Raw genomic sequence first — 14,633 nt, 5'->3', positions numbered from 1 at the left:
TAATGACATTCCGAGATTCTCGTTGAAGCATTCACTAAGGCTGCATTTCCAGTTCTGTCTTGAAATCCATCAAAGCTGTACATTAAAATCCATTATTCCAAGGTTCCATAGAGACAGGTGATCTCCACCTCTTCCATCAATGCATGAAACACATCAGAGGAGCTTTTGTGCACTAAAGAAAGAGCCAAGATGGAAGATCTCATATAAAAAGGTGAGTTGAATGCATTCGAATGGAGCGTAGAGGGGATAGAAATGACCTGCTGTCTGTCCACCTTTTTACACCCAACATGGTGACAGAAAGCAATCTCTGGTACCAGACGTTATGCTAATGATGCTTCTTTTCACCAACACATTGGTGAAAAGAGACGTTCCTCATCTAGGTGGTCTGATGTGCCTATTGTTCTTCTCGTCTGTTCTGCTTTGATTAGAAAAACATTTACACATCACGTGGCTACCATTGCTAGTCAAAACCATTATGGCCAGAAACCATTCAGACTGAAGTCAGTACACACCAGTGGAGCCAAAGAATGGTAGGGAAAAAATACTTTATTTAATTTTGCTTGATTCGAAGAAACAAAAATGATTCCTGCTTGGTAAGCAAAACAAACCAGAGAGTAGCCAATTTGTTAATAGTATAAGGACGTAATTATTAAACTAAATAGGTGTGATGTCATATTAAAGATTGAAAGTAAAAATCAGTCTATTGTAACTATCGTCAGGACAAAAACAGACCTATGCTGCCATCTAGTAGTCAAATCAGAAAACCACGTTGGGCCACTTGATTAGGCACATAACGTCTAAGCCTTACAAGCATGCTGAAGGGCATAATATTTAATTGGTTACGATTCCTCTCAGTTGTACAAAAATGATTTCGACCATGCTAGAAATGTGTTTTTTTTATTCACAAATTGCATTTTGTGTGCGTTTAATAATGTTGAGATGATGGCAAGATCCTCAGCAGTCCACATCGCAATACACGTTTTCGTTTTCTCATTTTCCATGTTTTTCATGACTGGAAAATTTATCATTTTCCAGAACGCTTGGGAACCCAGATTTATTTTTGTATTACAAGTACACTGACAGTGAGTTAATAACAAAGTATGATATTATGATACAACACAATGAATGTCAGAACGTGCCAACAAAAATCCTTGTGTTATTCATCAGAGTTTAGTTTAATGAGCAGGTCTGCATTCAGAGCCCCGGTCCTCCAGCAAAGATGAGTTCCAGGGCGGCCTGGATGTCTCCGTCAGTGGCCTGCAGTGCTCTGAGCATCAGCTCCTCATCCTGGATGCCCATGTCCCTGAGCTGTTGCATTTGCGACTGCCATCGGCCCTGAACGCATCGCCCCAAAGTCGCATTACTTTCTCTTTTACGTGTCTCAGCATGCACTTTAACCGAGATATTTGTTACCTGCAGGGCAGACATGTTGGTTGCTTGGAGGGCTTGTTGCAGTGCCTGACTGAACAGGTCGTTACTGACGGGGGTACCTGCCGGCATAGGGGGGCCACCGCTCGACGACGACGACTCGGCCTACAACCAAGTTTGAATAATGTGACATATAGAAATCTTTGGCTAAAGTCTAACTGTAGTTTGAAAGAATCATAAAAAAAGTAAGTGTGAATGCTTGGCTGTTAAGTTTTGATGCAGCATAATTCATGTTCATACATAGTTGTGAGATGTTCCAGCACGGCCTGACCTGATTGGCTGTGGTCGGAGTCACTGCGCTGCTTTCGGGCGTGCTCGCGAGAGCTAGCGCCGTTGCTAGCTCGCTCTGCGTAATGGGTCGTGGACCCGTGGCGCCGCTGTGGTTGAGCGAGAGCGGCCGAATGCCCGCCGAGATCCCCGCTCTGCTTGAAGGGCCTGCCGGGCTTCCCTGCTCCATCCAAAACAACACTCGTAAGATTTACAGCTTCAAAGGATGTCTGACGCTCAAAGGCAAGCAAAGACTCACAGGCTGGAAGTCTTCATCATCATCAGACATGCCCTCAAACATGAAGCCTCCTGCCACAGAAGAACAGTTTGGGTCAGTATGGCGAGGTGGATAATGTTTAATCTAAAAAACAAAAGACGAAATAAATGTACCGACCGGGCATATCACTGTAGGAGCTAGCTGAAGTGTTGCGAGTAGAAGATGTGGCAGCGGCGCCGGTGGACTGCATGGGTGCACTTCCTGCCACAGAGTGCAGCACCAGAATGATGGCGTTGACCAGGGCTGGGTGTGAGCTGATCAGTCTGTAAGGTACCAAAGAGAACTTTATGATCGCCACTCTGCACCCACACGTCTGACACGAGAAAAACCAAGCACTCACGTGTCTAACATGTTGGGGTCTGTGAACTGCACAAAGAGGTCTTTGTCTTGTAGCACGCCTGTGATGACAAATGTCAGCATTTGCATGTTGGCACCAATGAAGAAAAAGCATCGGGTCATACCTAGAGCCACAGGGTCGGACCTGAGTCCCGGTGTGGCCACGATGATCTGATCCAGAGACTCTTTGTTGGTCAACATTTTGTACACCTGGGTCGAGAAGAGAGAGATGAAGGAGTAGTAGTGTGCATTTTGCTTTTTCTTTGGATATTTTGTAGTATCTCACCAGAGCTCTGTTTGGCATTTTACATATAGTGTGTTGTTTTTTAAATGAATACTTAACTATATCTATACACTCAAGATTGAGATTGTGTGGTTGGACCTAATAGTTATTAAATATGTGCATAGCGTCATTCTCACAGAGTCTCTGTAGGTGGAGTGTAGCGAGTGGAGGGCGGCGTGGAGCATTCGGAACTCCCTGGCCGCAGTCGCTCTGTTCACAGGTTCTGAAATAATAATAATACATTTAAAGCTTTGGCATGTATTTCAAATGAAAAATATTTTCTTAAAATTTGTTAAAAAAAACACACCTGCAATGGTTTCAGGCTCTGGCCAAGTCTTTTTCAGGACATGCAAGGTGGATCCTGGTAGAATCCCACAGGCATCCAGCGTGAAGTCATCCTTCAGTTTACGCCCACAATGGACCAGCTCTGGAACCACATACAGCACACATGGTATCTATCAAACTGGCGTTGAAGGTGGAGCCTAAGTATCATTGTGCATATGTGGGGAAAAATAATACAACTCAAACACATCAAATTTTATTGGTGCAGCTGAATGCACCCCTACCCATAAATCTCGACCCTCTCTAATGAAATACAAACACCTCTCCAAGCAGGCCTACCTATGAGATCAGGGTCGGGTATAGAGTCGGGGAGCTGCGCGGCCACAAGCTGCTTTAGGGTGGCAACTCTGTAGCCTCCAGGAGCGACGTCCCCTGGCATCATCTCGGGGAAGTGGAAGGTGGATTTGGGCTGATCCAACAGCTTCAAGGACAAGTGCCAGTCTGAGGATGCCATCTAGAGGAGGAGGGGGGTAAACGAGTGAATATACCACCCAGAGCAAAGCATACAATAAAGACCCTGTTCGTGAGTTAACCCTAACCCTAACCCTAACCCTATGCAACGTTAGCAAATATGCAATCACGGCTAACCGGCTTTCCCAAGACGCACTAACTGGATCGCAAAGGTGTATTAAGCTATTCCACTGTATAACATAACATACAACATTGAATGGATAAAAGCAAGACTACAAATAGAAATGTTCAGTAAAAGCGCACTAAAGACAAGCGCACACTCACCGTTCCAATGTTGACACTCCACTCGCTTCCTAGGTTTTAGTCACGTGGTACATGGTGCGTTCATAGTCAGTGTCCACGTCAGGGAACTTTCATGCTCCATCTATTTTCTTAATTAAAACAAAGAAATATTCCTCTCAGACGTTAAATGCACCAGCTAAACCTTTCATGTGTTTTATTTCGTTTGTTTTGATGGTTTTATCACATGCACCTAATAGATTTTTCTGCTGTTTTGTTCAGACGGCGCTGCGTCATGTCTCGGGGGAAAATGTGATTCCAGAAAGATGAATCATGATGGGGTTGTTTTCATTTTGGTTAAGAGGCGCTATCCAGACTCGACAAACTAACCTTAGACACATTATAAAACATAAATAAATATTTTGTGTAATTTACCAGTTCCACATCACCAGAGATCATGTGAAAATCACACACTGTAGTGCTGGATTTAATAACGCTCCATCAAAAAGAGCTTTTGCATGAATAAAATGCTAATGAGGTTCTCAGAACCTATTTTTTTTTTTACACTGTCCAATCAGGAGTGGGTCGGGATTCGTCCTCCTAGATATGACATCACCACCGGGCAGAGCAGCAAGGAGTGGTTGAGTGAATGCAACCAGATCCAAATCAATGGAACGCACTCGCGCACTTTGATAAACCCCGATAGAGCCATTTCAAGACACAAAACACACCGTTATCTTCACTCTCAGCGGGACGAGAGGAATAAAACACACGTCGTGTTCCTGAACGCAACATCGACTGGACTGGAAAGACAACGCCGACGCCACTTTAGTAGTTTTTCTCGTCTTTGTCCATACCATGGTGAGAAACTGTCCACCCACTACTTTGATTGCATGCATTTTGCTAAAAGTTACGACTTCAGCGTGTTATTTAAAGCATCAGGCAGTTAAGTCGAAATCAGGGCTGACGTTTGTATACTTTTTCTCAGGATTAATGTCGTAATTTCGTATTTTAGCCGTAGGGAAAGTCATGGCGAATAACGTTTGTGTGCCCCCGGTCGGCGACGTGGAGGAATTGCGTTCAATGACGCGCTAGTAATGGGAATTCCCTGCACAGTGCTTGAACTTTTTTTTTTTCTTTTAATTAACAGAGGTGATGTGTCAAAAGTAATCTTCAATAGGGGGTTTCCTAACTTAAGTTGTTCTTTATCACATGCTTGTTCAGCAGGCAGGTACAACATCCGATGGGATGTAGAGGATGTTGTAGTCCCCATCCGGATAACTTGAGTGGGAAGTGATGTCATCCTGTTTTGTCCATCCATTCATTTTCTCCAACAGCTATCCTCATTTGGGTCGACAATTAAGTCAGTCAACACAGAATATTATGTTCTGTAATCATTTTTACATCAAATGTACTAAATGAAATCTTTCACCGGGAAAAAAAATGATTCTAACATTAAAAACTAAATCACTCCTGAGAAAATGTCTACAGTGAACCAAGTTCTCCAAAAAGTCAACCCCCATGATGCATTTTAGTGTTAACATTATCATTTCCTGAAACTTCCTCTGTGGTGTTGTCATAATGGGGCGCTACAAATTTGATCTTTTCCTGTTAAAAATAACAATCTATAAATCACCGGCCCCCAAGTGCGCTCCAGATCTTTTCCCAATTAAAAAAAAAAAGTGATAAAACTTTTAACGAATAAGAGTTAAAATGATTTTTACACTACCAGCATGGGGTAGCACAAGTCAGTTAGTCACTTCCTGGTGTCTGGACACCACCAGGCGGAGTCAGCCTGTGGTTTGGTTTAGGGAGTTGGTCCAATTTCACATTGTGCTCTCCAAAGAACAACTCAAGGGAAATAGGGGTGGATGTTTTTTATTTCTTTGTTGCTATGTCAAGTTTACTTGCACAGTCTGGAGAAAGTGGCGAGCTGCTCAGTTATGGAAACTTTGGTCATGATGAGACTGCAAGACTGACCCACATCCGCTCTGCTCAAGTCAAACATTAAGGCTGATGGAAAAACATGAAACTTCTCATGTACTGTAGTTTTTGTCTTATTTTATTTGAAATGTATTGGCTTAGCTTGTGAACGTCACATGACTAAACTTGGTGAGCCATGATTGGTCGTTACCTGAGCCCTTAGGCACCGTGATGTCATTTTCAGTCGACAGCAAGTGGCAAAGTAGTAGATGTTCTTTAATTGCTTTGTTTTGATCCCCGCAGCGTCACGCCTGACGAAGTTTTGCCGCTGTCCAAATCCACCCTGGGATCACCACTATGACCCTGCCGCTGCTGCCGCTGCTGCTGTCTGCCATGCTGGCCGTCCAAGCTGTTGGTGGGTGTCAGCTGTGGTAACAATACACCCCTCGAGATCCATTAGTCTTCCCTCTTCAGAGCTTTGTAGGGCAACAAGAAGGATTGAAAGGATTCTCAAAGTTGCTGTAGTTTTAGACGAGGGGTCACATAGTATGGGCCCTTGGAGGACTTTTGAAAACTGAAATTGGCCAAACTAGGAAAAAGCTTGCGAAATAAACTCTAGACATACATGCATATTGAATATAAGATAAGTTTTGCGGTATATTTTGAATGGAATATTTTGGTATGAATCCAGAAAAACAGTTTTGCGACGCCCTCCATGAAAACTGCTTCTAGAGCAAATTTTTTTTCATCGTTCTGAAAGGGCGGCTGGGTGATGTCGCAACAAAGGAATCATAACTTCAAAGTTTCACTTCTGTACAAGCAAAGAAGTTGGGTCATCATAAAAAAGTAACAAATAGGCCCAGGCTGGCTTGATAACGTCTATGCGCACCGTAAATAAAAGAAAGGAGTCTAGCATGTCAAAAATTGGGATCTGCACTGTGGAAGGTTTATTACCTTCTTTTCTTTGCTGTTGGTGTAGACTTGGACACATCATGTAAATTAAAATCTCATACCGGCTGATACAGCATGTCAAAATGCGGGCCCAACATCCTCAGGCAAACCTGTAAAATTGACTAACTTCTTTTGGGGGGGGAAAAAACCCCATCCCATAAAATTCAACCCTTTTCCTCCACACAGCAAATTCCCCTGAGGACTATATTAACTTGATGAAATAATATGACAAATTGGGATTTGAGTGAGAATCCAAGCTTGGGAGTTTACATGACAAAATGTGGTGACCTGATTCAACTTGCGGCGCAGTGGAGCTCAGTACAACCAGTTGTTCATTAGGCATCTCTTCTCCACTGACACAAATTGGAGCACGGGCCGGCTCATTAGCGGCAGCGTGGCATCCGCACAGAGGAGGAGTAGATGTCGGTTGGCTCGTGCAATGATTCAGTTTCTCTCCACTGAGTGGAGCACTAAGCAAATTAGTTGGCTGCTGCACATGGTACTCGATACAAAAACACTGCTGTTGTCGTGCCGATTATGCATAATCAAAGGTAACGTTAGCCCTAGCTCAATATGACATCCTCCCTCTGAACAACAATAACAAAATGGCTGCCAAGGGATTTTATTTTGGAGCTTTCTTAATTGGGACTGCATTCGATTTCTTCTTTTATAAACCTCATTTACATGTTTTAAATGTCTTAATTTACACCGATAGTCGGGGAAGATATTGCGTTTTAATTTGGTCGTTTGACATAAAATGTTTAAAATGTGTCATGTGACAACCTGTGTAACTTTGTCTGCTCGTGTAGGGGTAATTTATAACTTATATAATTATTGTAATGGCTGTCAATTTGATGTCTAATTTGCCTTTTCTGGTTGCCGGTCAGTTGCAGAGCTGCATGAACCAAAGTACATCAGTGATTTTCTTTGAGTAGTGCCAGCCAGTGGAGGAGGCGGAGCTAATAGCAGGCCATTAGTCTAGCAATTGTATTTAATACAACATAGAAAGTTGACCAGATTTCACTCTGGGAGAGGAGCCTCGGGCTAATTAAAATTAATTAGTGTAATTGGATCGATCCCCCTGGGCGAGAAAATTGTCTGCTCTCAACCGTCTTTACAAGTGCGATAGCTGTGAATGCTCCTCCCCTGTGTCTTCCTTCCCTCAACACTGTGATTGATTCTGCAGAGAAGGCTCACTTTAGCTTGCACATAAATTCAATTTTAGGCTATTACCCCGTATCTGTGATGCTCTTGCTAATTTGATTGCGTCCGCTGAAGGGTCCCATCGAGGAGCCGTCTTGACTGAGACTGGTTTCAGCACAGCGCATACGCACTCACGTACATCATCAGTCTTGTTGGTCCTCCGTTCTCCTTCCGTTCTCCCCCGTGCGTTCATTGAGACCGAGTGCATTACCCAACAAGCGCCTCATGATTATTTCAGCATGTCGTCAAATTGCAGGCCTGTGGGACTGTTTAAAAATTGATTCAGGTAATATGCAGCAATTGCACTTCAGCAGGGGTGGAGCAGGACCCGGAGCCATGTGTGGTTGACTTTGAGTTGTTTGGATGGATGCTGAGCCGTGCTAGGAAACTGTTACAGTCTCAGCTACTTTGCTGAGGAGAATTCCCCCCCTCCAACCCCCCCCCCCCCGAAAACAAAACGATGACAGGCAATTTTAAAGGAATCCCAATGTAACAAATTTCCTTAAAATTGCATGAAATCAATGGCAATTTTCTGTTCTAATTTCTAAATTCTAGTTGCTGTTTGTAAAACGGCCACCAGATGGCGCTAGATATTGTATTGGCTCTGACAGGTACCTTGAAATAAGGCTGGTATCAGCGACGATAACAAGCAAATTACTCAGTGTTCTGTTTTGATTGGCATTTTCTGAGAGGTACTCACTATCGCGTTCTGATTTTACTTGTTTTTTAATTAATACCATTCAGTATGGTCCAGTTCCAAAACACGCTGTTAAATTGTAAGAAAAAGATGAACAACATCCTGTGAAGGCAAATCAAGGAAGCCTTCACTGCCATGCTGTTTCTCTTCATCTTTTAAGACTTCTGTCCTCAAGTGAGATCTGACCCTTTGACCGTACGTCTACCTTGTCAGCTAGCCACTTTCCTTTTTTTTCTTTTTCTTTTTTCATTTGTGAAACCGCAGCTCATCAAAAGGCTCTCGGTGTCTGCGGACTTGTAAGCCAGAGGCTCAGTCTTATCTGACTGCCCGGGCCCATTAGCGGGTTATTGACAGGATATGAGATGGCTCGTATCAAGGAAGGAGGCAAGAGAAGGGTGATGTTGGGCAGCGACGAGAGAGATAGAGTGTGCGAGAGAGGAAGGGTAGTGTGTGAGAGAGAAAGAGATCGAGGGGCAGAGAGATTTACGGAAAAAACAGCACAAAAGAACCTGATTTATGACTCTGCGGGAAATAAGCAAGTCTGAGTCCTTATCTAGCTGATCACCTGGATGTCTCCCTGGCGAGGACACTACTTTGTGATTTCTTGGAGAAATACATAAGAAAAGAGGAGATTATATTCAGAGCTTGATGTTGAAAGTGACCCTTTTCATGCGCATAGGTTGTGCATGAGGATGGGATGGGAAACATCTGCAAATGAAATCTCGCTTGATGATCATGTAGAGACCTCATAGCCGGCCGGATCCATCTCTACTCAGATTGGGTGTGCCGATTAGCATTCATTTAGTCACTCTTTTCACGTCCATTTCCAGTTTGCCAATTTCAGACAAAATCATGATTACAGTGCACACTCCCATCAATCCAATGACACCCACTGACACCCCCCCCCCAAAGAAAGATTATAGACATCCACATGTGCGGAAATCAAAAGCTCACTTTTCCTTTCAGAATTCCCGCAGGTCTTGGTTGTGTCGTTAAAGTAATTAGTATGAAATGGCTCACGCATCCCTGTTGAGCTCAGTCATTTGATGTTCTGGTCCGTACAAAACGCCCAGAATGGAAATGTGTTGGCCTGTAATATCACACGTTGACAGTAGGGGGCAGTATTATACAAGTGTAGTTAGAAACAATCCCTCCCTCTTCTTAACCTCGACCAAGTTTTGCCCATGTTCACCACTTGTGTGTTTGTGTGCGTGTGTGTATATTGACACACTATTTTCCAATCACTCGTCTAAAACCTTCAATTGTTGCCCATTTAGCTCGCTATGTCAATAGTATGTCCTTTTCATTTGCCGTGTACTGATCATTCACAAACTCCTACTAATGCTTTCTACACCGTTGCCCTCCATGAGAATTACCCTTTAAATGTGTGCACACTATGATTAGCAGATGGCCAGGCCCCAATCATTGTGTAAATATCTCTGTCCAGGTATTGAACGCTAGTTATTACCTTGACAAAAGGAAGACTGAGGCACTAATTATGTGGCAGAAAAGTCTCTTGCAGCAGCATCACTGGAGAAAATGAATTGACCATTGGAAATAATTTATGACTTAAACTATAAATTGCACCATTTTTTGCAGTGGTCAACTTTGTACCATTAAATTGTGTTGACTTCCCACGCCGTTTGACTTTGCATGCACAACCCGCCACTGAGAACATTTGTTCTTTGCCGCGTGTGTTTGTCAACGTGACCGATGTCAGTCACGCTGACAGAAAGCTCTTTGCTCCACTGCAGCTTCCTTACAGCTTCTCCATTGTAGTGTCAGGAGTTCCTTGTGTCCAACTCCTCACACTGCGTTGCTACGGACCTGCCAGTAGTCAAGCAGGTGTGGAATATCAATGCGGTCTCTGGCCTTTGGGGCCGGAGAGGAAAACGTGTTTTGTGTGTGTATGTGTGCGAGGCTAACTACTGTTGGATTATATTGAAACAGATACTACACAACATTTGTCTCTTTCTTCATAGAGATCAGGGAAACTAGACTCATAAGAGCCTTTGTGGAACATCTGACATTTTCCGCTTTTTACACCCAACCCCACAAAGCGGGATAGTGCTCTGCAAGTCTCTGGGCCAACAAACCACATACCCTGCTCAGACACACTTGACCACTGCGGTCAGATTGTTTGGCACTGTACTGTGCTCAAGGCCAGCTCAGTAGTTGTTCCCTCTGCAAAGACTACGACCATACCAGGCTTTAGCTGAAAAAAACAAAAACCTGACCCTTTTCTGTCCAACGCTGGTCCACACTCACACTGATTCATACGGTTGCCATCACGCCATATTACAACACTAAATGACTGCATTTTTTTGTTTTTTTTGCTTTTACTTTGTTCCTCATTTCAAGTCAGTTTATTTATATTTTGCTGCTTACGGACGAGCATGGGCACAGAACATAGACATGATTGTTTACCCGTGGTTGTCATGAGGTACGATTATTAACTCCATTGTAAGGCTGCACGGATAAGCAAGGTTGATTGAAGTGCAGCAGGTTGTTGAAGCGCAAACATTGGGGAAATATGAAGCACAAACATTGGGTAAATATACCACACGGACAAAAAAGTACAAGGATACCTGGTTGTTATACCGGCAGGAAATGAAAACATATGCGGTCGGTCGTATAAGCCTTTTTCCATCCGCTCTTCTGGGACAAAAGAATCTATGAGAGTTTTGAAGTGTGCCTGGAGCTCATTCATGGCTGCTCATTCAGAGAAATATGATGTTGAAACTATTTTTTTTTTCATTTGATTGCTTTTACAAGTTCCATCATTACCATTGAAGTTGTTTTCAAAGCAAAGATTTACCTGCAATTTCTTGGATAAGTGATAAACATTTCATGACAACATGATGTTTGCAAACGGCTTAACCCAACGCTAACAAATGACGAATGAATGGCCACTTTGATGACCACCTAACTAACCGTCTCACACAAAGTTTATGACCGCAGTCCTTGGGACAACCATACTAAAAACATCTTCCCCTTTTTATTTTACGAGATAACTCATCGGAAACGTCTCCGGCGACAATGTGCGTAAAACATCCCAGTTGGTGCACGCTCGTGCCGATTAGCACACTGTGGTTAAACGCTCCGCTCGCATCCGCTCTTGCCTCGAGCCTCCTTTCCCATCATCACGAGCCACAATAGCGGCTTGCCAACACCTGACAAAAACTGTTATTGTTGGTAGGTGTTTGAAAATGCCACAGTGATGCTTAGGCTTGAAATTAGAGTGGAGAACGGTGTGAAGATCATTTAAAGACTTTTTTTTCTTTTCTTCCTTTCCTAGTCAGCGCTCGCCGCTAAGCAGGGCCAGCTGCCAGCGGCCGCCAAAGGCTTAAATGAGTTTATTTCATGTCGGCTGTGAAAGTGCCCGTCTCTGTCACGTAGGCACTCAAACAGAGCTGAGGCCCATAAACACAAAGTGCAGCGTGTAAATCGCGGCAGCCTGACGTCTCCCAGCCTGCCCTCGATGGCTGCTCAGCATGTCTTTATAGAGAGGGCAGGAGAGGAGAATCCTTACTTCCCCCTCAGGGAAGACCCCACTGGGAAGACCGCTACATCTACCACCTTCCCTCCTCTCCCCTAAACTTTGTGGACTGTAGAGGAATTCAAGAGTGTTCTTGACCTTATTGACAGATATTATCTTTAGCTTGATGCTATTTTGTGCTACAACCATCCTGCCCCCACCTTCCTGAATGCACATGGTGGTGACTCATCCATGCCTGCTTTCAGAGTGATTTAATTGAACCCTGTGTCCCGTCACCCTCTTCTTCCAACATGCATATGGAGAGCTATCACCGGCCCGCTTCTTGGAATAATGAAACACTTATCATGAGTGCAAGGAATGTGATCTAGAAACAAAACAAAGTGTGGCATTTGCGTTTTCACTCTAACTGCTATTTGGCGGTTAAAAAAAGTCAACCCAATGTCACATTAGTCTCCGATTTCTCAATGGACGTCAGAGAATGTTTTTGTGGAACGGGCAACCTTGAGAGGTCGAACACGGCTGGTCCAGATTTCACCGGGCAACATTTGAATTCAAATCCAATCACCACTGTGGAAACAAAACATGCTTTATACCATGAACTTCTTCAGTTATCAAGATGACACTCTATCCACTCTATCCCCCATAAAACATTATCACACTTTCCAAAACGATAAACAGAAAGGGATTATTGTGGCACGGGAGCCCTTTTTCTCCTTGTTATCTTTCTGCAGTTTTACTGTTAGCCGATAGATGACACTCTTCAGGCATCAGTGGCAAGAGATAACTCGTTGGGATGTGTTAAACGTACACGGCATGAAAAATAGGCCTGCCTTGACTCAGCGTCCGTACATGAAGGCTCTCAAAGTCTTGTTTGTTGTTAATTGGATAGTTGATTAAAGCACCCCTGAATTGGTCAAATCTACCCCATACCAAAGTGAGTCAACGCTAACAACACCGCGTGTTGGAGTTCAAAAGCGAGTGAAGGGACAAAAAAATGCTACCTTGATTTCAACAATTACAGGGACAAAACACTTTGTCGCTCCTGGGGCTCGAGTAAATTTGTTTTCCCCTCCTCTCCTGTGATGTAGATAAGTGTCTTGGCATTGTATATAAGCAGGCAGGGATCAATGAGAAGCGCTGACTCGCAAGGATGCCACGAACGTCTGCCTGAAATGGCCGCTAATCCGGAATAATTACGCTTTCACCCTCGTCTAGACAAACAATGAAGCATGTGCCACTCAATCACCGACTTTTTCAGTCGAAGTGGCGGTGGCATTGTCTTAAAGAAAAAATCACACTCTAGAATTTTTGTGTTAATCCCCTTTTACATACTTCCTGCTGCCACATTTGTTTCTGAAACAAATCTAGCGTACCTTTCAAACTGACTTTGAAGGATATCAGTCAATTCCATTCGAACCTTTGTACGATGTCACTCACAAGCTGTTCCACCTCTCTTGTAGCCCAGATGGAGGTGCTTGTCCCCGACCAGCCCATGGTGGCGTTGCACGATACGGACGTCATCCTAAACTGCTCCTTCAGCCCCGCTGGCCCCTTCAACGCATCTGACGTGACAATCTTCTGGCAGCTGACCGACACCAAGCGCAGCGTGTACGGATACAGCGAAGGTCGCGATCAGCTGGCTGACCAGGCCGAACGCTTCGTCAACCGCACCGGCCTGTTCCCTCACGAGCTGGGCCGGGGCAACGCCTCGCTGTTGCTGAGGAAGGTGGTGGTGGCTGATGAAGGCAGCTACACTTGCTTTGTCAGAGTGCGAGAATACGGCAGCGCCGCTTTGTTTCTACAGGTGGCCGGTGAGTTTGTACCACACACACACACAACCCCATTTGATGTTGAAAAATATTGCCTGCAACTAAAGAAGAGTTTAACATGCAAAGATTTTTTCTTTTAAACACACACACTCTAATAATACAGCATGTGTTACATTTAAGTGCATACGGTAAGTAAACATGATAAACAGATTCCCCAGGGCTGCTCAACTGCATGTTTGGTCAATAAGCGCTGATTGTGGCCTCTGTTGTGATCAATAGCTGCTGACTTTGACTATCAGATGTTGTTTTGGTCAATCAGCCTTTCCCAACATCTTGGCATCTTACATGCCGAGACTTTTCATTTACTTACTGTGCAGTGGCACATTTGTATATCTATTGAGAGATGGCTGGTCAATTCTCAGAGGATGGATGTGCATTAGGTCGTGTTAATGAATAATGTTTTTTTTCCCTTCTCCCCATCCTGTTCATCTCCCAACAGTGACAAATCGGTTCCATTTTATGCATGAGATTTATACATGTTTCTATTTTTGAACGGCATTCACATAAACATCGTGTATTTCCTACCTGCTGTGAATGCAAAGAAGCCAACCGTCTTGATGGAAATGTGGCAGTCAAATGGACAGTAGAGACTAAGTCGGCTGCATCTTGATTGACTCGCCAAGCATACAACACGTTCATACTATAAATTCACTCCAATTACTGATATCCACTTCAATTCCGCTATGACATAATTTACTCCATTCTCGATACAGTTCCTCAACATGCTCTGACACAAAAATGTCGCACTCAAAATATTGCAAGATTTCACCAAGACTCGATTAATCGTGATCCATATGTAATAAAAAATGGCTTTCATTTAATCTAGGCATGGAAGACCCCTAGTTCGCAAAAAGCGTCGTAAATCCCATCTCCATGGTAAAAGTCCACTTTTCACCAGCAGATCAAAT

The 14,633-nt window shown here is 43.8% G+C and overlaps 2 protein-coding genes across 5 annotated transcripts in view; one reads left to right on the top strand and one right to left on the bottom strand.

The window, feature by feature from the left end:
• Positions 1 to 881: 881 nt before the first annotated feature.
• Positions 882 to 14,593, bottom strand: LOC148400863 (ubiquitin-like protein 7). The gene is made up of 12 exons (XM_088371362.1): positions 14,251 to 14,593; positions 3,669 to 3,775; positions 3,213 to 3,387; positions 2,899 to 3,018; positions 2,729 to 2,814; positions 2,434 to 2,518; positions 2,313 to 2,370; positions 2,090 to 2,235; positions 1,955 to 2,004; positions 1,700 to 1,876; positions 1,414 to 1,533; positions 882 to 1,335 (listed from the first exon to the last, which is right to left on the bottom strand). The coding sequence occupies exons 3-12, from the start codon at positions 3,385 to 3,387 to the stop codon at positions 1,195 to 1,197; spliced, it is 1,158 nt and encodes a 385-aa protein (XP_088227488.1). The 5' UTR covers positions 3,669 to 3,775; positions 14,251 to 14,593; the 3' UTR covers positions 882 to 1,194.
• The window catches only part of cd276 (CD276 molecule), a 46,056-nt gene continuing 35,646 nt past the window's right edge, over positions 4,224 to 14,633 (top strand). For 2 of the 4 annotated variants that reach the window (XM_088371364.1, XM_088371363.1), the window contains exons 1-3: positions 4,224 to 4,484; positions 5,850 to 5,961; positions 13,357 to 13,707. In XM_088371364.1, coding sequence (XP_088227490.1) covers positions 5,904 to 5,961; positions 13,357 to 13,707 — 409 coding nt within the window. In that variant the 5' untranslated portion in view covers positions 4,224 to 4,484; positions 5,850 to 5,903. The remainder of the gene's footprint in view (positions 4,485 to 5,849; positions 5,962 to 13,356; positions 13,708 to 14,633) is intronic. The other 2 variants (XR_015857561.1, XM_088371365.1) reach the window with 1 other exon arrangement.

Source organism: Syngnathus floridae, chromosome 3 (assembly GCF_059516105.1).
Source record: "Syngnathus floridae isolate MCC-2025c chromosome 3, RoL_Sflo_1.0, whole genome shotgun sequence".
NCBI classification, from domain to species: domain Eukaryota; kingdom Metazoa; phylum Chordata; class Actinopteri; order Syngnathiformes; family Syngnathidae; genus Syngnathus; species Syngnathus floridae.
Note: the sequence above shows the minus strand (reverse complement) of the source record. Positions and strands in the feature narration are given on the sequence as shown.